This window comes from Eublepharis macularius, chromosome 14, assembly GCF_028583425.1.
Source record: "Eublepharis macularius isolate TG4126 chromosome 14, MPM_Emac_v1.0, whole genome shotgun sequence".
Taxonomy (NCBI): domain Eukaryota; kingdom Metazoa; phylum Chordata; class Lepidosauria; order Squamata; family Eublepharidae; genus Eublepharis; species Eublepharis macularius.
Window position 1 is genome coordinate 18,425,847 of NC_072803.1, and position 24,682 is coordinate 18,450,528.

Sequence of the window (24,682 nt, forward strand, 5' to 3'; positions counted from 1 at the left end):
GTTCTTTTAAATCCCAAGGGAAGCGGGATAACCTTGTGATGTGGCAAACTACGTACACACATGCACACATTCATAAGGGACAGCAGCATTCATTAACAACACATGGACCACATCCAGTGTTATACAGTCTTTCAATTTTTTGTACTGTCTCATTATGTTCTCTTTTTAAACTTTTTCTTGAGTGTTCTTTTAGTGGAAAGGCAGAATAGAAAATCTGTCCACATAGAAAATTCCTCCAAAGAATTCATGGTGTCAGACAGGATTCTCCTCTCCTCCGTTTGACCCTCACAACAATCCAGTAAGGTAGATTAGGCTGAGAGAGAGAGAGAAAGACCGATCCAAGTTCACCCAGTGAGCTTCATGGAAATATGGGTAGGTGAACCCTATTTTCTACCCTCCAAGTCTGACACTTGAACAGATAGGCCACATCGTTGCTGTAAAGTGCCCTTTGTCTACAGAAAAGCTGTGAAAAACAGCATGTGGTCAGAGTCACAAACCTCTGGGTTGTTGCCATTTTCAGAAACTTGAAATGGTGGGAGGAATTTTTAGCGCCAAGCCCTTCTGAGAATTCAGATATCTGAGCAAGAACAGGAAGTTCCCTGTATATCCTATTTAAGCTGTGGGGATTTCAGGTCCCGAAACCTCATTTCTTACTTTTTATCTCAATTGTCCATTCAGTTGGCAGACAGCCCTGGATCTGAACCTGAACTTTCCCTCCTCTGAATCATGTAGCAACCCTTAGTTAAGCCCTCTGCACCCTTACCGAGCAGTAAGCACCACTGAACCTTGTGGGACTTACTTCTGAGTAGATACACACAAGATTGCACTGCAAAAAAACCGCCCAAATGCTTTAGCTTATCCTTGTAGGGGAAAACCCACGATCATTTTAGTTGCTCTTTTTCTGCACATTTGCCAGCTGTGCTAGAACCGGTAGAGCTGGGCACACTTGTTTTTCAAGCACCTTCTTTGCACCTGAAAACTATTAATTGGATTATGTAGTTTAATCCCTTTATGGAGCCTGTGTTTTGAGGATCCCATCCCAGCACACTGGCTGGACAAGATGACTTAGAATTCTATCCAACATCTGTTGCTTTATTTAGCAAACAATTCCCCCACAAGCAGCTTGCACACGGATTGCTAGACATCTTGAGCTACATCCTAGTTCCACCTTTGTTGTTTCTTATTGAGGTCACCAGCCGGGCAGAAAAATTCAGCGAGTTGACAGACATACAGATATTGGAATTCTTGATGATAGTTTTAGGTGGACAGCTGTATTGGTCTGCAAGAGAGCGGCAGGATTTGAGTCCAGTGGCCAAGATTTTCAGAGTGCTGTTACCAGAACTGCTCTTTATTATAATGGGGAATTAGCTGTAGCAGTCTGTAACTATTAATATTAAGCGAGGATCATAACCTATGTTTACGGAGGTCCCGATCCCAGACACTCTAGTGAAAAAGAGGCAGACAACGAGTCAGGTCCAAACACGTGTATTGAGTGTAGCGTAAGCCTAGCTTGCACAATTATACAGAGAACACACAAGACCTAAGAAATACAGGGTATGAAATACAGAGACGTTCGCATTAGCTGGTTCCCAACGATGATAGGGGGAATACTCACTTATCCTGGAGCGAAGCAGAGACACAGCAGCGAGGGTGGCCCAATGCCAGCACTGGGACCACAGACGGACAGCAAGGAGGTCTGGATAGGGAATGGCCGAGGCACCGAGTGGTCTGAGAGACCAGCTTAAATACCCCAAAACGTACCCTGGGGCTGGTGCTGTACTTGGTGGTTCTCACAGATTAAAACAAAGGGTCTAATGGGCTACTGAATGGCTTGGATGGGCCACTTTGGTAATCAGATTGTGATAAGTGACACCTCAGGAAGAGGGGACAAAAGAGGGAGGGGGAAATCCAAGTGGGCTGAAAGGATGTTCCAGCGGACAGGGCTTGTCCTGATGTCATCAGCTTTGGAATGCGGAGGTTTCTTTGAGATGCATTCTCTAAGTGCTTGGGATGGTCGGCACTTAGTTCCTTCTCCGGGGCGGCTCCTAAGATATGCAGAGCGGGGCGAGGGGCTCTCGCTGCGGACGTGGTGTGCCCGCTTCGCCGAAATGGCTTCTCAAAGCAGTCTTCTTCCCAGGGTCTTCTGGCTGCCTGAGAACATGGATGCCGGCTGGGCATAGCTGGGGCTGGATAGCAGGCTGCCCGGTAGCGAGGGCAAGCTCGGCGACCGGCCCGCGGGAGGCTCCAGGCGGGGACTGACTAGGGAGCGCCTAGCCAGGCTCGCTGGAGGTTTCCCCGGCTGGCGCCCGGCTGCTAGCAGCGGCTTGGGCCCATATGAGGCAGGCTTCCATGGAGGCAGCGGGAACAACACTTTAAAACACAGTCCAAAGCAGGGAACAGGCACGGTCCATGGCAGATGGTAGTGCAGGCACGGGGAACACAGTTCAAAGCACACTGGGAAGTCCAGATACAGGTCAGGGCAAGGCTGCCCAGGAAAAGAGTCTTTTGTGCAGTTAACCAAACATGGAGTCAGTGAACTACACAGTCTATAGCGGCAGCAAGGTAATTGACACGCAGGCAGGAAACTGACACGTGTATCAGAGCACACACGTGCAAAGCAGTCTTTGGTGCAGCAGTGAAACAGTAATGCAGGAAACTTTAACACAGTTCATAGCCGGCTTCAAAGCAGGGGAGGGGGCCTACTTGGCAACAGTGCAAGCTTTCAAGAGTCAGAGCTCCCTTCTTCAGACACCTTGGAATTTTTTATACCCTTCACTGGTCTGTGATTATTAAAAGTCCTTCCTCCTTTCCCACTTTAATTGCTGCGCTTGAAGAGGGAAAATGAACCTTATGGAGTACGGATTTTGAAAGTTTAATTCAATTACTTGCTTTTGAAAGCCTACCTGGAGCTACATGAACCTCTTTGAAGTATGCCCCCCCCCAAGTAAACTGCAGATGCACTGTGAGAGAACTGGAAAACACAGAATTCAAAAAGGTGGTGTCCCATAGGAGAGAAAATTTAAATGGGTACCTTTCTCTCCCTCTTGCCCAGGAATGTTCAACTGCTGCATTTTTAATGGTACTCAGGATCAGCTGCATTGGTGTAGAGCTGGGCCAGAGAGAACCTTGTGGCTGGAAGACAGCCTGCTGAAAAGGTAGTTATAGCAGCAGGAAAGCTTTTAAGTTCTACCTCTAGCCAAAGCAGAGACTGAGACTGTGTTTTACAAACCTCACTTCCAGTTTTCCATAGAAGATTTGCTTCCTGATAGAGCATGGGATTGCAAGAGGCCTTGAGGATGAATAACCAAAACAAATGTGATGAAGATCACAGATCTCCAGCCATCAGTCAAAGGTAAACTGTGCATGTGCGTGCAATCCCAATTTGGATTGAGGCTGCATGGGAAGGAAACAAAGGATTTAACCCATCACCCTCCACTTGGTTAGGCTAAACAGAACTGGTTCCCTGTGCTGTTATTAGCATCTTCAAGGAGAACAAGATGGGTTCTTTGAAAAGCCCCCTTTCCCCATTTAAAATGCTAATCACATCTTGGGACTATGGTACTCTGTCTCTGTGTTATATATTTCTCTCTTCCATCTGTGGACACAGCACATTTTTAAAGTTCATTGTCTGATAGATGGCTGTTTATTTACATCATGACCACATGCCAGGCAACCAGAACAGGACAACCACATTGTTGGTTATGGAATTGCAAAAATCACTACTCTTGCACGACAGCCTTTGTGAATATTTGTCCTTGCACAGTCAACACTTTAAACTCCAGCGCATTCACAGTCTGCTAGACTTAGGCCATAATGCCTGGCGTCTTTCCTTAAAATTAACTGTTTGGATTACTTTCTTGCTGGGTCATTTCAATATTGCCCTTAGACAGCCGATATTTAATGCATTTTCAGGATTTTTTAAAAAAAGATTTCTCTTCTGTCCAGAAAACAAGCATTTTAAAATGCACAGTCAAATCATATACAAAACATAGACATTTACCCCCCTCACATACAAAAAGGCTTTCCAAAACACAGCAACAGCACTTGCTGCTTCTATAAAATGCCTGGAGGGAAAGAGATTCTGAGCCGGGAAGGAGCTCAGCATCTCGAAAGGACTACATCTCCCTCTGCCTACAGAGAGCTCCTCACTACCTTAAGTCAGCCTTCCTATTGGTAGGCATCCATGCGAACTACAGCCTCCTCAACCTATAGAATGGCCTCTTGAAAGAGGCTGGAAGAGCACCTTTTTAATTCAATTTGGCAAACTGGTGCGGAGGAGTTATTGCGACAAGCTTCCGGTGAAATCTTTGAGACTTTGTCCATGGCAAGCAGCTGTGATTTGTTCCATTGATAGCTTTCAGAAAATGAGCAGGGTTAGGAGTTTTATTTATTTCTTGATTTTAATGACGGTGGCTTTGTCCTTGGTTTTAAGCCACACTGAAAGAAGGCAGGAGGACATTTTTATGATAAATAAAGTGATAGTGATGTGGAGGGGACATTGCCAGGAGGTGGTCTCTTAAGTTCACAGGATGTGGCGTGCTGGTTCATAATGGGGGGGAAAAGCAGGCATGATTTGGCACACAGACCATTCTGTTGCCCAACTTTTTTCAGCCAAAAAAGTATAAAAGAAATGGCCCCTTGAGAGAATTAAATCACTAGCCTTGAAGCAGAAAGCTGGTATTTCCTGTCTTGTACCCTTTTCTTATAGGGCAGCTGTCCTTTCCCTTATTGTATAAAGCCTTAATGCAACTGACAAGCTTCCTGGGGAATAAAATGATTCATTTTATCCTTTAAAAGGAACACAAGCAAGGCACAGTGAACCGAAGTTTGGAAACTATTAAAAAATGGCTTTCAAAAGTAAACATTCAGAGAACTTGTTCCCAAGATGAATAAAATAATAATTTAGCTTGATTTCTCAGGAAGGAAAGCATTTTGAATGTTATGTTTCGATGAGGAAAATATCATTTTAACTGTGGGCAGCTTAAACTGGCTTCATTCTTACTGCAGGCAGCTTAAACGGGTTTCGTTTTGACCACAGGCAGCTTAAACTGCGATCTTACCGACGACCACCTCCAAAACCTCTTAACCATTATCAGGTTTCATCTCACACTGAAAGAAGCATATATAGCAGCTTAAAAAGGAAATGGAAAAAAATCTAGCTCTCTACATAAGCTGTACCACATGAACGCCCTTTTGGAAACCAAAAGCCAAGAACGATGATAAAAGACATTGCACTATTAGTGTGGAACTGGGGAAGGGAGTGCTCAGCAGATTTTTGGAAATTAGTAGCCTTAAACCCTCGGCTCTTGTAGATCTTCTGCTGGTGAATCAGATCCGTAAGTGGGACACTATTTGAGCCAAGGCAGGCTGCATTAGAGACATCTTTAATTTTCCAAGAGAAAAGTTTGTGTAGAAGGCCACAGCTGGGGTCAAAGAGGAAGGGGTACATCAGCCACCCAATCATGCCGGGATCCAGATCCAGCTGAGGATCCTGCCATCTTTCCAGTTTCAAAGTTCCATCAGAAGAAGGGGAAGCAGCAGCTGAACTCCGCCCCCCCCCCCAACAGCTAGATCCAGCTCACTTCTGGATCATTTCGATTTTATGTTTTCAATTGTTTCATTGTTTTTGTGTGAACCACGTTGAGAATACTTGTGTTGAAGGGCAGTATACAGACATAATAAATAACCATGCAGTGAAGAAGTCACAAAGATCTGAAGGTTCCAGAAAAGGGTGCTTTCAGGTGAGTAGTCATGTTGGTCTGTAGTAGAAGAGCAAGATTTCGGTCCAGAAGAACCTTAAAGACCAACTAGAGTTCCAGGGTGGGAGTTTTCAAGAGTCTGACAAAGGACGCTCTCACTCTCCAAAGCTCATACCCTGGAAATCTAGTCGGTCTTTAAGGTGCTACTGGACCCGAATGTTGCTGTATCTGGGTGCTGTAAACTTTCCCATATTGTCTTCCTCCCAATCACTTTGCAAATAGCAACTATTCCTTCAGAGGAAATTTCTTACTAACCTGCTTTTGATCCCATTTCAAATCAGGAATGAGAACAAAACCATGGGCGGGATCCGAGTTTTCGTAGATTATTCGGTCGGCCTCAGCCTTCTTCTCCAGGATATTATAAACCCACTATAAGAGATAAATCATTTTAAAAATAGATAAATGTACATCAGCAACAAACAGGGCAGCTCTTTTATTTAGTGTCTTCTTAATTTTGTGGAAATACCTTTGAAGAGTTTGGTATATAAAATGGAGCATTTGGACCCATGAAAGAGCCAAACAATTTCATAGCTGATAAGATGTGCAGTTAATTACCCATAAAACAAGCAAATGGCCTTGGCAAATCCCCCTAGGGGGCAAAGGGGAATAATTCTGTTATGTACTTCATTACCCTCCCAGCCAGATGAATTGGGAGGTGTATCTGTTTTGTCTCCAAAGCAGTACATATCATCCACTTCTAAAAGCAGAACATTCCATTTAATAGATTTTTAGATTCTGAAAAAGTGGCACATTCACAGGTTAATTACTCTAGAAAGCATTATCCTTGAAATCAACTTTGCAGACAGAAAACAATATAATTTTGGGGTGCAGGTGGTGCCAGACAAATGGACAAGACATACTTTGTGATATAAAACAGACCACAAGGCCTGGTTCAGAAATTAACAGAGCATGGCAATGACAATGAATGGGGATTATAGTCCAAGAATCTCCAAGCGGCACACCAGAGCTTGCAGGTGTGCTGCGAGAAGTTGTTTCATTAGACACCTGGACTCCAATGTGCCCTAAGTACCCACCTTCAGATGAGGCTGCCCACTGCTTCTCTGCATGCTCTCATCTTGCCATTATTAGCCATTGCTTGTGGCAGGTTATTCTGCCAAGTCTCTGCATTGGATCTGAGTGGGTCATTCAATTACTCCAAATGCAGATACACAACCAAATCACCAGCTTTTGGGGGGAGACATCAGTGCAATTTGCGGCCTGATCACTACTTTCTCTGAACGCTTGACAATCCAATTCCACACCCCAAATCTGAAGTGATTTATTTACTTTCTTACTTCTTTTTTGTCACCACACACACATACACAGAGAGAGAGAGAGAGAGAGAGAGAGAGAGAGAGAGAGAGAGAGAGAGAGAGAGAGAGAGAGGTGTAGCGGATGGAGTGATGGACTAGGATATGGGTTCCCCACTCTGCTACGGAAACTTGCTGGGTGACCTTGAGCCAGTCACAAAATCTCAGCCTAATCTACCTTCCCTGAAACATATGGTGGGTGCCAGGGGACGTGCAAGCAGGTACCTTGGTGCCCACAGGCACCAGGTTGGGGAAAGCTGGCTTAGATGAACAAGCATCCTGTTCTTTTATTATAGGCTAACAGATGCCTAGTGTGTATCAGGACCCTGGAAGGTACTGTTTATGCTGGCGGGATGGACTTCTTTCCTTTTTTAAAATAAAAAGTGACAAAAACACATCTGAGAGCATATTTGGAGGCCACAAAGCAATCTCTACTTTTTGCAGCTGTAAATAATTAGACAAACACGACAACAACAATTGTCCTATTCTTCAGCCTGGAGTGCAGAAGAAGAGTAAAACTTAAGGTTATGTTGGGCTGGCTACAGTGGGGAGCTCTTTGTCTTTACTTGTACCATTTCAGAATGTTGGTGCCTGAATGAGAATTCTGAGTAGCTCACAAGCCTCATGAGCTGACAAAGGTATGTGCACCATCAACTGAAAGCAAAAGGACAACGCTGGTTAAAAACAGACACTGTTCCTTGTTTTTAATTTCTAAAAAAGAGGTTCTGAGGTTTAAGTCCTTCCGGGAGGTACACACGCCTTTGGTCAAGAGTTTCCCCCGCATAGGTCAGGTATATGAGAGTGGATGCAATTATTGAGTGAAAAGATGCTGTCTCAATATGTTTGAAGCCAGCCTCTTCTTCATCTTCTGTCCACAAAAAGACATTTTGACCTTGTTCCAAGACCAACAGGAAACTTAATTGATTCAAGATACGCCTGGAATGTTACTTTTAAGATACAGCTTTTATGCACTTTAACCAGTTCTCTTGAGATAGAAAAAGGAAAGAGTATAACCATTTTTTAAAATCACAAGGTTCTTAAAGGGCAGCACATCGTCATTAACAGTGATGATACACGTTCTAGTCAATAAGCGCATGTGTATGTATCTATGTACCGTCAAGTTACAGTTGACTTACGGCAACCCCAGCAAGTGACTGCAGCAAGGCAAGTGAGAAGCAGAGGTGGTTTGCCAGTGCCTTCTTCTTTGGTTGTCTCCAATGCTTAGCTTCCAATATCTGACAAAATTGGGCTGTACATCTCTAAGAGGACATTCTACATCTCTAAGAGGACATGGTAATCAAGTAAATATATTCCACCTTACACTGATTATCACCATTGACATGCTAGTGATATGCTTGTGTGCAATCACATTTTCACAGTGACTAAATACTGTGACGCTTATGTTGAGAGAATGCAACATGCCCACAAGAGAAATCTGAACAAAAACTTTTTGAGTTTGTAGCCCAAATAAGAAACCATTGTACTTCCATAATGCTAAAACCTGCTAGTCCTTAGAAAATTATCTGCAGGGACAGAATTATAGGGGGTGGGGAAACCACCAAAGCAGCAACAATCGGCCAAAGACAACAAAAAAGTAAGTATGAGCCTGGGTTGATCTCTTTTACAGAGAGTTTCTGCACAGTTCAAATATCATCCGTAACCTCAAACATGCCTTCTTTCATCAAAGCTCTGCAAACATTAACTAATGAATTAATCACAATGCCAAAGTGGTATGTTATTTCTGAAATAATTATGCTCCACTTCGTGCAATCAGCCAGAATTGCTCCCATGAAAGCAGCAAAGTGGTCTTCCTCATCCCTGTGAAGCTCAAGTTGTACATGGACTTTTCTGGCTAAGAGTTATGGAAAGAGAAGAGGGAGGAGGGTACTAAACTCCACAAAAGTTGCCTCTTTGTTCCAAAAAAAAACAGGACAGTCCCACCTAACTCTTATTACTTATTAACTTCATTTATACCACACCTTTCTCCCCGGTAGGAACCACCAGTGCTTATATCATTGTTCTTTCCTCCATTTTAACCTGACAATAACTACCCAATGAGCTAGGCTAGGTTGATTGTGTGTGACTGGCCCAAGGCTGCCCATCAAGCTTCCATGGCAGAATGGGAATCTGAACCTAGGACTCCCAGATCTCGGCCTAGCACTCTAACCTCAGTGCCACACTGATTGTCTCTAAACCATTGCCTAAGGCTACAGACAACAAGCACCTGATCTGATCCTAGATCCAACTTCAGCTCCTTGCACTAAAAGGGATCATGTTTCCTTGCTTTCTTTTCTCTCCCTCCTTCGACCCTCCCCACCCACCCTCACTCAAAATCCACCTCATCCAACTTACCCTGGCTGAAACGTCGCCTAAGAAGCCAAACTAGTGGCATGGATATAGCCAGAAATACAGGGAAACAGTTGCTGGATTTGACCAAGAAGATCGTAGAGGTTGTCTCTGCATGCAGAAATGTGACTAGCCTGGCCTCACAGCTAGACATGCCAGAAAGGGAGCCTGGACTGGAATAGCCTTGGGTAAAGGCATGAAACAAAGGAGCAAAGCAATTGTACGGCCTTGGGTAGATTAGAAGAGCCATCTAAGGCGTATCAATAGATACTATATCCTGATACAGAGATGCATCTGCAAATGGCAAATCTTCACAAAAGTGAAGATGTGATTCAAGGATGGGTGTATCAGGGCCAAAAAGATATGCATATTATGAAAAACTCATCATCACTATTTTTACAAAGACTTTGTTAAGATAAGAATGAACTAACAATGTTCATATATTTTAAGAAAATATTTAAAGTATAGATAGCCTTGTATAGTGTTTGAAGTTATAAGATAATTAGAATGTGAACCCTTATCAAGTGGAACAGATAGCTATTGTTCAGCGATGAGTCTCATATCCTATAAATATAGGAAGTGGAATTTATCGTGAGTTTCTGTTTAATAAGGGGCTCCTTGCTTGTGACCTGCTTATCTTTGGATTAAGAAACTTTAATGGGACTCATGTAGTTTCTCTCCTTTAATGATTTATGTAGTTATGAGAGACTAGAAACAATGCCCATTGTATAACCAAATACAACGGGCTCTAGAAAATGGATTTGGCAGGCCTCCTCCTGGCAGCAAGTGGCCTCTTCCCATTGTACTTCCTGGCCAAACAAAATAGATGTGCAGCGCCTTGCCGCGCATTTGGGGGGGGGGATGGCGAGGGTTATTGCTAGGCAGCAGAGACGGGGGGAGAAGTGGCAGTGCCAAGATGAGGAGTTTCAAAGATCAACACAAAGAGATGCAAACCCTTGCATGCCTCGCTTCCCCCTCTGGCTGGCTCCCTCCCTCCTCCCCATTTCTCCGCCTTCCGCATTTGGGCGTAGTGGTAAGAGACCTTCTCTTTACATAGCTCCCAAGGATGCAACTCAGTGAAGTGCCACATAGACCAAAGGAGTGTATCATTCAATATGCAGGGCAGAGAGTCAAGGACTGCCTCAGAGGGCCATAGGTGACCAAGAGACTCCTACTTGTGAGTCAAAATCAAAGGGACCAGCCTCATCACTGGCTCAATTCTCCCCTTGACTGTGAAGCTACTCGCAGTAAGCAGTTCATGTCCTGCAGCAGGATGCTCAAGCATAACAGTCTCCATCCTGGGTGGTTGAGTCAGGTGCTCTTCTTTGGCACTCAGCATCCAGCTGCCCGGAGGGACTTATCTGGATAGTCAGTGAGCACTGGGATGCTCACATGTGAACGATACTGTCAGCTAGGGCTGCCAGCCAGTAAGTGGGAGCTGCAGTTCTCCTGGAATTACAACTGATCTCCACATTGCAGAGATCAGTTCCCCTGCAGAAAATGGTGTTTTTGGAGGGTGGATTTTGTGACATCAGATCCCCACTGACTTTCCTCCCCTCTCCAAACTCCACCCTCTCCAGGCACTGCCCCTAAATCTCCAGGAATTTCCCAAGCCAGAGTTAGCAACCTTACTGCCAGCACTGGCACTGTTTACTTTCAGTCCTAGGATGGCCAAAGAGACTATGGCAGCATGGCTCCTGGCATAATCATAAATAAATAAAACTGACTGAATGCTGAATGTTACCAAAAAGCCTGATGAAATTACATCCAACAAAAAAGCCAAGTGAATTGCTAAATCATATAAGTGCTCATAATTATCCTTCTCAGGGCCTGAGTCATAGAAGCCTGTCTTCTGCAATTAGTCCCTGAAAGGGCATAGATTGTATTGGGGAATTACGTCTCATACCTGAATGCTGAAGCTCTGCGATTCTATAAAAGGCAGTGTAATGGTCTTGTAATCGGCCCCGGTCTCCTGGATAAGATACACTTCTTGACGCAAGTATTTCTGAAGATGCTTCTCCGTTGCTGGATACACTACAGTTGTCTTTATCTCTGGAATTTGAAAACATGTTTGCACCACATCATTATCAGTGTAGTCTAAGCTATTACTTCTGTGTCCTTCATGCATTTCAAGAGGCAGCTCTACGGGATCTACTAAGGACTGCTTTGTATGTAAAGTGGACGGTGTGGTTGCCACCAAAACCCACTTCCTACCAAGACTCAACCGTCCCCCTCCAAAGGATCCTGAAATTGAGAACCTGAGGGATTTGGTCTGTGCACTATCACCCAGCCCTGGTCAAAGAGAGAACTGCAAGAAGATCAACCACAGGAATGAGTCTTTAGCTGATTCCGCACACGTTGGATAATGCACTTCCAATCCTCTTTAGAGATAATTTGGAACTGAATTTTTCAAGTGTGAAACAAAAAATCCACTTCCAAACTATAGCTAAAGTGCATTGAAAGTGCATTATCCGACGTGTGCGGAATCAGTTACAACAAGTTTATTTACAAAATTATGGGCATTACAAGGACATAGAAGCCAGCTAATCTCATAAATACCAGCATGAGCTCTCTGGAACCTGGAAAGAGCTTTTGCTTCCTGTATACAAATGGCCTCTCTCAAGATTTCTTTGAATATCCTCAGTCGCTCAAATCTGGTTCTACCTTCCCTCCCGACAGATGTGTGTGACTTTTTCTGCATGTACTAGGAACAATTAGTTGTTTGTTGAGGTGTTCACTGTCAACATGTCATGTTTAAGAATGTGACGCAGCATAATGCACAACACTGTGCGTACTTCAAGACCTTGGTAACGTACAGCCAAAAATGTGTGGAAGTTTGCACTAGGGTTTTAAAGTGTATCTTTAAGGCAGGGTAACTACATAGAGATGGGTGTGGCAAGCATACAAGTTGATAGAATTCATACATGCTTGCCACAAAGGCAAACTCAAGAACACGAAGTCCAAAATACTCAAAGAGAGACTCTCTTTGTCTTAAGATTCTTAGGAACACTAATTGCTAAAAAAAGTCATTCAGATGTTCCCAGTACAGGATGGGAGAGAAGGGACAACCTGGTGAAAACATTTTTATGTTGTTGATTCTGTGAGTGACAGTAAGTAGCACAACACCATGAGAAATCTGGATGGAAAGGACCATTTCCAAGGCTGACGTTCTCAAACATAAACAATGCTCTCCACAGGGAAAACAACTGGGCCAAGAAAAAACAACCCAAATCCCTCACGGTTTAAGAGTACATGGGGATGGGCGTATTAAGCAGGTGGCTGGCTTGGATTTCCAAAAGCTTCTCTCTTTTTTTGTGCTGGACTCTATTTATGTGGTCAGCTTTTTCCAGTGGAATCCATGCCTACTGCTCTAGAAGCCAGGTGTCTACAAAAAGCTACAGGAGGAGATTGGCCATGCACTCCTTTTAATCCACAGTGGAAAAACACATTGCTGCCACAGTGCAAAGTTAGCATACAATAAGACCTGAGAGTGGCCTCTACAGCTGGGCTGTTGTGAGGCCCCAGATGTGCAAAATCAGTCTGGCTCTCAAGAAAGGAGATGCAGTTTTGACAATGCTACACTGCCTCCATTTCCATTCATACCACTGTTGACCTATATTTTCCTGTCTACAGCAACCTATGAAGATGCTTTGATGATTTTCCAGAATTCTTTGCTTCCTCTCACACTCGGTACCATGTATTTTGTCTGTCACTACATCCCTTTACTGATGGATGACAGATGATTTGTTGGTTGCGTTTCCCCCCTTTAACCTTAGGTTCAGGGTCAAGTTTAAAAACAAGATTCAGAGCCCCTAATTAATTAATAGCATTAGTCAATAAACAAAAACGTTAACTGGTTAGCACAAAAAAGGATGCAAAACAGGTAGGGTTCCCAGCCTCCAGGTGGTGGCTGAACATTCCTGGAATTATGACTGATCTACAGGTGACAGAAATAAATTCCCTTGGAGAAAATGGCTGCCTTGGAGGGTGAACTCTATGGCATTAGACACCACTGAGGTTCCTCTCCCCTCCATGCTCCCCCCTCCAAATCTCCAGGAATTTCCCAACTTGGAGCTGGAAAGGAAAAAAATTAAGGAAGCTTTTTCATAGAAAGTCATGGGGGAAAGCATGAGTGTTTCTTGGAAAGAATAGTCACATGGCAGATCTGGCTTCTTTACAAGGCACTTCCTCCAACGGAAGAGCCACTTGAATGGAAGGAGAGTCCCTGAGGCTGCAGGAACTTCCTTCAGGCTATGGCAGGTTGCACATTGCCGTTTCTTGTGTCTTTGCAGAATTGTGTTGCTGGCTTTGCTCATAACTGAGAAATTGTGTGGTGAAGCGGTTAGGGCACTGGACTGGAACTAGGGGACACTTAAGTTCAAATCCCCACACAGCAATGAAGTTCACTGAGTATCCCTTGGGCAGAGTTGTCTCATGCAACCTTGTCTAACCCTCGCATGGTGGTTGGGGAAAGAAGAGAGGAGAGGATAAAATAGAAAAGGAGAGGAACTGTCGGAGCTCCTTGGAGGAAAAGCAGGATTTTAAAATGTGAAAAATTTCATATGTATGTGGTGGAAACGTTCTCATGCTGCAGAATACTGGTCAAGAATCATTGGTCTCTTGAAGCAAAGCTTAGGCACTGATATACCAGCCTCCCCAGATGTACGGTTACCCAATATTTCGAGTCTGTACCTAAGAGGTTTCAACATATTTTATGATACGCTGCTTCAGTTGCCAGAATTAATTTTGCCTGCTACCAGAAATCTGACTTATGTCAGGGCAAAGATTACTAATTTACAATGAGGTAAATATAATATGCATATAATTACATATAAATATAATACAATATAAATATAAATCAAGCTGTAACGGTATAGTAATCTTTTATGAGCCTTTTATAATTCAAACCTCGGCAGAATGTTTGTAACGTATTCTTTTTTCTTTTTTTAATCTTCCTCTGTTTATACTGATCTGTTTGACTTGTTGTACCAAATACCTGGTAAGTTAAATAAATACATAATTTAAAATACAAAAACTTTAAAAATCCATACTGACACAGGATACAAGTAGTGGTTGTTAATATTAAAACAATCCGACTCCTTCCTCCCTCTCCCCTCAGCTGAAAAAAAGCTGTTTTCAAACCCCTCAGCTTAAAAAAGCAGCAGGCATCTGAAAGCAGTAACACTTTTCTTGCCATGCAAGAACTAATCAAACCGGCCTAAAGTTTGTCACAGTTCATCAGAAATGGGCTCTGACAAAACACCAGTTTGCGAACCATGAACCAGCTTGGTTCGTGACAAACTCTGGTTCGTATTTCAGTTCATGTCCATCTCTAATTGTTACATTAATAAGACATATTCATGGCTGCATTGGTTAGAATGCTCCTTCACTTGCTGTTCTTGGGCTACAACTGGGAACAGAGTATCATGGATATAGCTAGAACTATAGGGGAACAATTGCTGGATATGACCGAGAAAGTTATTCAAGATACCTATGCACAAGAGAAACAGGGCTAGCCTGGCTCCAAAACTAGATAGACCGACCGCTAAGGGAGTCTAGAGGCCTAGAATAAAACAACCTTGGAGAGAGGCATAAAACAATAGAGTTACATACTTGTATTGCCACATGTAGATTAGAAGAGCTATCTAACTCATACTAATGCATACATTGTACCAAGGCCCAGGTGCAGGGAGTATCTGAGAACGGCAGGAATGTCTAACTTCATAGAGGCTGGCAACATTATTCAAGGATAGTTACATTGGTGGTGGGCCAAAAGATATTCAGATGTATGAGAAATTTATAATCACTAATCCTACATAGACTTTGTTAATACAAAAAGTATCAGGAATAAACATATTATTGTTTTATGTTTCAAAATGTTTCAAATATGAATAATCTTATTTGGTGTATGAAATCATAAAGATAATAAGTTAGCTGATATACAAAAATGGAATAAACAACAATTATCCTGGCATGAGAGACTACATACAATTAAATCATTTATTCTTCCAAGGCTTCTTTTCTTATTTAGAACTATACCTATTAATATTCCAAATAAGCTACTAAAACACTGGCAATCATTAATAAATCAATTTTTATGGCACTATAAACACCCTAGAATTGCTTTCAACATAATAAAAAGGAAAAGATCACAAGGAGGCTTAAACTACCCTGACTTCACAACATACAATGCAGCTTCTAGACTTTTAAATGTAATTCACATATTACAAGATAAAGGACACACTGACTGGATCAATATTTTGGACCCTTTACAGCAGCACAACACAATAAAAGATACTATTTGGACTTCTCAAAAATATAGATCAAAAACAAGTAAACAAAACATGATTTTTGCAGCTATCCTTAATATTTGGGATAAATATAAAAGAAAAATTGTTCCGGATATCTCACGGTACTCCACTTTAACATCACACCAATCCCTACCACTACAACACACTCTATCCACACAAGGAAATATACGGCTAACAGACATTGCCACCAAACAAGGACTACTAGGAAAGAGAGAAATAGAAACAAAAATAGATCAAACTATTCCTTGGTTTTCATATTTTCAATTATCCTATTTTGCAAAGGATCTCAAACTAAAAGAAATAACGAATACACCAAAAACAAATTTTGAACAATTTCCAGAAGTAGCAGAGTTTACTTGTAAAAATGTAATCTCTAAAATTTATAATATACTAATACATAATGAAGACATCCAACTTACAACTGCACAATCAAAATGGCAACAAGATTGTGGAACACCTCTAACAAAAAAAGATTGGGAACAAATTTGGACATCAAATTTATCCAACTCTAAGGTTATTAACACTAGGCTGCAAATTTATAAAATTATTAATCATTGGTACCTGACTCCCCAAAAACTATCAAAAATTTATTCAAGAAGTTCACCTCTTTGTTGGAAAAAGTGTGACGAAGTAGGTTCCTTTGCCCACTGTTGGTGGGAATGCAAGCATGTTACAGAGTTCTGGGAAAAAATATTACACCAAATAGCCCTTATTACAGCATACACTATTCCCCTAAAACCAGAATTAATTTTTTTAGATATCTGGAAAGACCAGTCAATACCACAAATCAGGAAAAATTTAATAACTACTTTTTTAGTAGCAGCAAAATCTACAATAGCCTCGTATTGGAAATCCCAAAGTTTACCAAATCTTGACACCTGGGCCGATTCCAGACGGCCCTCCGCATCCCAAAACATCGTGCGGAAAATGTGAAATATCGTGTTTTTCGCGTGACAACGCGCGACATTTCGGGATGCGGAGGGCCGTCTGGAATCGGCCCTTGTATAACAAAATTTGGGACCAATTTATGATGGAAAAAACAGAAAAAATATGCTCTCAAACAAATCCAATGAGAACAACAGAATTTTACACTAAATGGGAACCCTTTTTGGAATTTCTCTCTAGAAATGAATTTTTAGTCACAAAACTTTCTCAGCAAGCAGTTTGCAATTTGGAAATGTTAGGCTTATGGTAACTCATTAAGAAGCCAAACAACATAATGTAAGTTGTAGTTTATCAAAATGCCAATGTATGGAGTTTTATCAAAGCTTTAAATGTTACAAATTGTAATTGTAGATTCTTTATTGTTACCTGCTATTTGTTATGTTTTTATTGTTATACTTAAAAAATGGAAAATTAATAAAAATATTTTTTTTAAAAAAAGATAATAAGTTAGCCAAGAATTTGAGTCTCTGAAGCAGCTATTGTTAAGAAAAGGTTCTGAAACTATAAATACGACAAGCAAAACTAACCACAAGCTTCTTCTTTGGAGGGGCTTCTTGCCTGTGACCTTCATATCTTTGGGTAAGATACTTTTGGGGGTTCATGTAAGTGCTCTCCTTTAATGATCTATGTAGTTATCATGGATGGTATAATTTTCTGTTGATTGATATCAGGAATACTAAATAATTGTTTTACAATAATAAAGACTTAAAATGGAAGCAGAGATTCCATAATTGTATTACTTGTGTACAATACCCGGTAATGAACCTAAGACATTATCTCTGGTGTACCTCTTACCAGGAGTTAAATGATTTGATACGGAAAAGCTAACTAGATGCTCAGAGCTTCTTAATTGCATGCCTGTATCTAAACGAGGCCTGACCAGAGTCACCCAGAACAAGAGTGACCCCTGAAAACGTTCCGGAATTCATTCATTTCATCTCTCCTCATCAATACATTTGTGAGTTGAGTGGGATGCTAATACAATATCCCAGGTGATCATTTGGGCAGAAAACTGTGGGAGGCTGGCAAGGACAGCAGGATTGGTTTCCACTCCTTCCCTTTGGGCAGAGGCAGCCTTGTATCCTGATCCTATGCAGCGAAATGAGTGATCTTGAGCACCGAAACACTGCAAAACACTGCAGCCTTGGCTTTTTGCTCAACAGTAGTGTGAGGGGTCTGCAGGATCTCCAATTACAGTGCACAGAACACAACCTTTTTGTTTTGCTAAGATAAAATCTGGTGATTGCTTTTAAAAGAAAAAAAACACCAATTTCTTTCTGTGTCCTTAAAAAAAAGGAAAAAAAGGAAAAGAACAAATCCCAAGATTTTGTTGGCTGTGGAAAAAAAAGACCAAAAAGCACAAAAGTGTTTTCTGGGCCTTCTTGAGATCAATGTGGGGTGGAAGGGGTGGGGAGGGGCAAAGAGACATTTATCTTTATTCTTCTTCAACCTCCCCAGTAATAAACCTTATTCTCCCTAGAGGCATATATCTCAGGCACCTCCCCCCTATTGTAGTTAGGGATACCAACCGCCAGGTGGGGGCTGGAGATCTCCTGAAATTACAACTAATCTCCAGACATAAAATCAGTTCCCTTGGAGAAAATGGCTAATTTGAAGGGCAGACTCTAGAGCACACCCTTCGGAGATCCCTCCCCAACTCTACCTCAGATCTCCACTCTACCTGGAGGGGGCAACCCTAGTTCAACATAATTCTCCAGAAAGCTTTAGGAGCAAAGATAGTACTACCTAATGTGAATCTGGAATAAAGAAACAGGTGAGATCTTTGGTAGACGGCAGAAAAGACTCCTTACTCGTCAATGAAGAATGCAATAGACAAAGCCTACTATGTACAAATATAGACAGAAAATACATAGCACAACTTGGATCTTCTTTTGATAAGCCTCCCTTTCCATATGAGTGCCATGTAGGTATGCAACCGCTGCTACTGGCAGTCAATGAGAGAGTTCTATGAAAGAAATGGGGGTTTCCTAGGTGCACTCAGTATGATTTGGTAACCTATTCTGGAACATCTTGTTACAGTACTTCCTCAAGAGAACATGGTTGTGGAGGATCTGGATTTTCCCACTTTTGTTGTGGTTTTATATAATTGGAGTATAAGAATACAGGACAGGGGGGACAGGATGAAGAGGAGGGGAACAAATGTATAAAAGATTACTTTGGTAGGATAGATGCAGAGAAGTTAGCCGTGTTAGTCTGTGGTAAGACTAACCAATTTTATTTTAGCATAAGCTTTTGAGAATCAAGTTCTCTTCGTATCAGGCATCTGACGAAGAGAACTTGATTCTCGAAAGCTTATGCTAAAATAAAATTGGTTAGTCTTAAAGGTGCTACTGGACTCTTTTTGATTTTGGTAGGATATGTTCCCTTGTGTAACATACGGAAGCTGCTATTCAGTCTTTGCTTGAAAATACAATAAAAATGGTAAATAGAGTAAAGCAGGCTTGCAAACAGGCACAGTTGCCTCTAGCAACCAAGAATTGCCCCTGGGTGATCAGGTAGGGAAACTTTTGTAAATTGGAAGAGTATCTGTTCTCCCCCCCCCTCCCCCCTTTCTGGCATGCTACACTGGTAACAGAAAAAAGAAGTGGAACAGAGAACATTGAGATCCTTCTTCACCCTGTTAAGATTTTTATCCTACTTTTCCTCCATGGAGCATATGGTAGCATTCTCTCTTCCTCCATTTATCCTCACAACCACCCTGTGAGGTAGGCTAGGTCAAGAGACTGGAACGGGCCCAAGGAAGTCTGCTTCCTGTCTGAGCAGAGATTCAAGGCCATGTCTTCTCAGACACAGCCCGACACTCTAATCTGCTGCTGGCTAATTATAATTGTAATTCTGTTATTGCTGGCACACTTCTTGCTTTGATTGGACACACTGGCTTTTCCTCTATTCTGAACTGGATGTTTGCTGGCTGTCTCTTGTTACATACTGTTGTTTTTATTGCATGAGACATATATTTATATTTATACTGTTTTAAATTTATTGTGACCTGCCTGAGATATCTGTGTCAGGATGGAAGGGCAGGACAGGAATGCTTTTAATAAGCTAAATAATGATTTAAAAAATAATCAAGGTACTCTGGGTCAGAATAACAGAGGAAATGTAGATGAGCATTTTAAGCTCGTTCAAGTAGAATGACGGTGGAATTTCTTTGACTGCAGTGGAAGGAAAAGGATGCTGAGAACACTCAAATGGCAACAGTGTGGAAGACGCAGTTAGGGAAAGGAATGTAAGAAGGAGAGAGCCATCCTACTCACTTTACTACCCCTCACTGACTCTTCTCAATTAAACACTTAAATTCTGCTTATATAGTTTCAAGCCTTAGCAGTGAGGGCTAGTCTCTTGGGACTATTTTTTAAAAAGGTGATGAACACAGGACCCTGCATACCCCAGCACTCGTACATCTCCTGGCACTTTGTGATATGTAATTATTTGCAACGGCATGGCATCCAGCCACTTCCACTTCAGTTTGTTTGAACTTCGGTACTATAAGGAACATGCTGGGTGATATAATGGACTTCATAAGGTTGCCTTGTGCTTAATGAAACGCAGCTAATGTTCTGAGCTTAGAAACCACCAGGCTTACCCAAATCATCCCTTTGGAAATCACAAAGCATCTTGACAGCCACAGCTGCACAATGTCAGGTTCATTTTAAAACTGAAGCGATCAAAAGGCACGCCCCAGACGAAAGGCAGCTGAGAACAACAAAAACTGTGAGAAGAAGGCAGGCAGGCCACTTCTTGGCATGCAGCCTGCTGCCGAAATAGTGCAAAGCTATTGGTAACACTGCCAATAATCCAGATGAGTTAGCCATGTTAGTCTGCAGTAGCAAAATAGCAAAGAGTCCAGTAGTACCTTTAAGACTAATCAACTTTATTGTAGCATAAGCTTTTGAGAGCCACAGCTCTCTTCGTCAGATGCATCTGACAAGGAGAGCATTGGCTCTTGAAAGTTTATGCTACAATAAAGTTGGTTAGTCTTAAAGGTGCTACTGGACTCTTTGCTATTTTGCTACTGCCAATAATGGAACTGGAAAAATGATTGCAACTGCACAATGTTGACAAATTTTGAAGAAACATGGATGTAGTGGCTTGGGCTAGCCCTAGCTTAGAATCCACACCATGGGCTTGAGATTTATACCAAAGATTTGGAGTCACTTGCTCACGGCACATCTCTTAAGTAGTCTCTGGGAGTGAAGCACTGACCAGAAGTATAGTGGGTCAACTCAAACACCATATCCAACCATGGAAAGCACAAACCATGGTTTACAAAACCTCATCAAACCATAGTTTCAGATTCAAACCCAAGGCCCACTATAGTTCCCTCCCCTCCCAATTCAGGCTGAATACTAAATCACAGCCACACTTTCTTAACTATAATTTAACACGTCTGAACTGAGCCGCTCTCTGTCTGTCTTTCTCGTTGCTTTTACCCAATGAGTGATCAGAAAAGGATAACAAATGGATTAACAAATGTCCTCACTTAAAAGGAGAGTTGTGGTTGGGGATCACAAGGGTTGTTTATTCTTCACTGCTTTCATCGGAAGGAAAGAAGACACACAGTAAGATTATTAAAAGCACTTTGTGGAGAGGAAGTGGCTCAGCGGTAGAGCCCTTGCTTTGCAAGCAGAAGGTCACACATTCAGTCTCCTTTCCTTTCCAAGACCCTGGAGAATCATTGCCAGGTACAGTAGATACCTAATTTGGTATACGGCATGCCCAGATGTTCATGGGAACAGATAGCAAGGGAATAGCTCCGGAAATGAGAAGCCAGAAAGCTGGTTGATCTTGGGGAAAGGTTCTTCAGAAGGAGTCCAGTAGCACCTTTAAGACTAACCAATTTTATTTTATTGTAGCATAAGCTTTCGAGAATCAAGTTCTCTTCATCAGATGCCTGATCAGTTCGGATCAGGCATCTGATGAAGAGAACTTGATTCTCGAAAGCTTATGCTACAATAAAATAAAATTGGTTAGTCTTAAAGGTGCTACTGGACTCTTTTTGATTTTGCTACTACAGACTAACACGGCTAACTCCTCTGGTTCTTCAGAAGAAATCTGTGGGCCAAATCTAACCCTACTGAATGGTTTGGCTATGGCTCACTAGTAATTGTACAGTAGAGGTGGGATTTGAACTGGTGACTTCTTGATTTGTAGCTCAGGCCCTCAGGTACTATGCTGCAGCAGATGAGGTGGAGATTTGTGACTGACCAAATGCCACACAGTGAGCTTTGTGGCCAAGTGGAAATGTGAACCTGAGTCTTTTGTGTTGCAAGTCTACCCCTACAGTCCATCTGAGCATCCTTAGAAGGCCTCAGTTCTTCGCAATATACACAGTTCTCTGCATTATATTTTGAAGCAAAATTAACTGTTCAAGTGCTCAGACTTAGAAGGCTTTGTCTGCATCTGTATGTAGAAAAGTTCCTGAGAACAAACTCATAGCTCCACACACAGAAGATTCCAGCAGAATGCTAAACCTCCCTCTCTTTGCCATTTACTCCAGTACCAAACTTTGGCATACAAAATAAATTTAAAACCTGTAAGCAGATTACCTCAGGTCTAGGATTCCGTGTTTACATTTTGCTTATCAGCACTTGTATCTAAGCACATTGTGTAGTTTAAGCAAAATTTATCATCCAAAAAGATAATAATCGGCAGAGTATTAGGGCACTGTTCACCTGTACCAGCATGCAACCCATTAATCTCTGGGGATTAAGTTCCATGCTTAGGCAGTGTGTTTTGTACTGGGTCCAAGAAGAACTTCAGATCAAGTGCCAGCTGCACTTCAGGAGGGGGGGAAGAGATATCAATGGAGACAGCACACTCATTTTATTTCCTTCCTAATTTGCCTGTTTCCAACTAGGGATTGAAAATCCCTTCAGGACCTGAGGTTGTTGTACGAATTGTCTAACATTTCATTCCAAAACTGTGTTGGGGAAGACCAACCAGACCATGAGAAATTAAATAATGGAATAGCAGTTTTCCAAAGGATTTTTAAAAATCCATTTAACTATCATATACTTTGAAAATGTTTGTCCGTTTGGGTGATGAATGAGGTGAGCATGATATATAAACATGTTAACTTAGATTGCAATGTTTAAAGTGAACAGGGGAGTGGATTTTCCTCCTCATATGTATATAATAGTGAGTCCACAAAAAAAATGAATAAAGAAGCACACAGGCATGGAGAATGCGTGGTGGATGATTTAAATGATACATAAGGGACTATCTACATCTATAAATAAATCATGAAGTAGTGACAAAACACTCCAACAACACACATAGGGATGGAGTAAGTAGAACATCTTCAACTACAGGGTAGCAGAATGAGGCTCAATTTTAAATGAGATGTTGTTAAGGTAAAAAGAACTTGCCTGTGAGACTTTGCACAAGCACAGTGTCTTCCCTTAATCTGAGCTGCTACCCGTTCAAAATAGCTGTGCATGATTAGTTAGCACTAGGGTTCCCAACCTTGTTGATCCTGTGGGTACTTCTGGAATTATGAGAAGAAGTAGTGGGTGCCACCACAAAATGGCCTGCCATGGGACACATGATCAAGCAAACAATGGCTGCCATGGAAGGCAACTGCAAAATGCTGGTATGTTCCAAGCCAAGAACTATCCTATGATGAAAGCAGATATTTCTGAATAGGTATGGCCTACAGACCCAAGGCGATGCCTTCTGAAGCAGTTCCTCACGCAGCACTGAAGCTGAGAAAAACCCAGACTGGTTCTTTGTTTTGGGGAATTTTGAGGGGGGGGGGAGAAGCCAGTGGGTGCTAATTAATCCTCTGATGCGCACAATTCCCACTCTGGGGACCTCTGAGTTAGCATAGCAGAGATCTATAGCCTGGGCAGGGGTTACAGAGAACATTTGTGAACATATATACTTTGCACAGGTGGCAGCCCACTTTAAACAGGATTCTAGGCATGCGCAAAGTCACACAGGTAAATCCTTTCATTTTAACAGTGTCATGTTTAAATCAGGCCTGAGATAATAGGTAAGGGAGGAACAACAGTACCATTACAAATCTGGAATACTGCAAAACCAGCCACGAACAACACTTCAATATATATAAACAAGCAAACTTCCCGCATAGTAAGCTGGTTGTCTTATATTCAGCAACTGCTGACACACTTTCAAATACACTTTCACAGATCCTTTATCTTTTTAAATGCTCAGATTCTCCAGGTTCTGAGTGACACACTTGTAGACTGTGATCATGGAACACACATAAGCCCTGATCATAACCACTGTTGGTAAATGCAATGTCAACGAGATGATTTGTTGAACAAAGAGGAAGGCTATCTACAAAAGCTCTCCAAGATTAATGGTGCTAAAGGGAACTCTGGGGAAAGCAGTGTTACAGCAAGCGGATGAATGTTTCCAGAACACATGGAGAGTGTTTGTAGTGAGTTTACAGTAGGCAGTATAAAACCAGAGTCTGTTTAACTTTGGATTAAAATAGTTGGCATATACTTTTCGCAGAAAGGCAATGTGGATGTTTAAATCCTAAAGTTGGATTGCTTTGACCCAGGAAGAGGTAAGCCAACTAAAACATTAAAACAACAAAGAAACAACTACCAAGGATCAATTTTTAAGTTCTTCTAAGCTGGAGATGCATTATCTATATATATAAAGACAAGTGTGCTGACTGACTCATCAATGCCCAGACCAAACCCCTGGACCTAGAAGCGTGAAATTTGGGGAGGATGTTCCTTTTGTGGTGTAGGGGCTCATTAAGAAGGGATTTTAAGAAATCCGCCCCCTAAGGGGGTAAAAAGGGGTCAAATGTGTTTTCCCATAGGGATACAGCTTCCCTGTGTGGCTGGGAGGCTGCTAATCCCCCCCCCCAACTCAGCCACTCTGCCCTGAGGTCATTTGCATATGCGGCCTTGATTGGCCATCAGCCCAACATTCTAAACAGCAGGCAGGACACATGCAGTACTCAGGACACATTCAATGACTCCGTCATTGAACGTGTCCTGAGGTA

The 24,682-nt window shown here is 42.0% G+C and overlaps 1 protein-coding gene across 1 annotated transcript in view; it reads right to left on the bottom strand.

The window, feature by feature from the left end:
• The window catches only part of DCPS (decapping enzyme, scavenger), a 63,941-nt gene that overhangs the window by 9,151 nt on the left and 30,108 nt on the right, over positions 1–24,682 (bottom strand). The window contains exons 3-4 of the mRNA XM_054997990.1: positions 11,322–11,467; positions 6,015–6,128 (exon numbers count right to left, since the gene is read on the bottom strand). Coding sequence (XP_054853965.1) covers positions 6,015–6,128; positions 11,322–11,467 — 260 coding nt within the window. The remainder of the gene's footprint in view (positions 1–6,014; positions 6,129–11,321; positions 11,468–24,682) is intronic.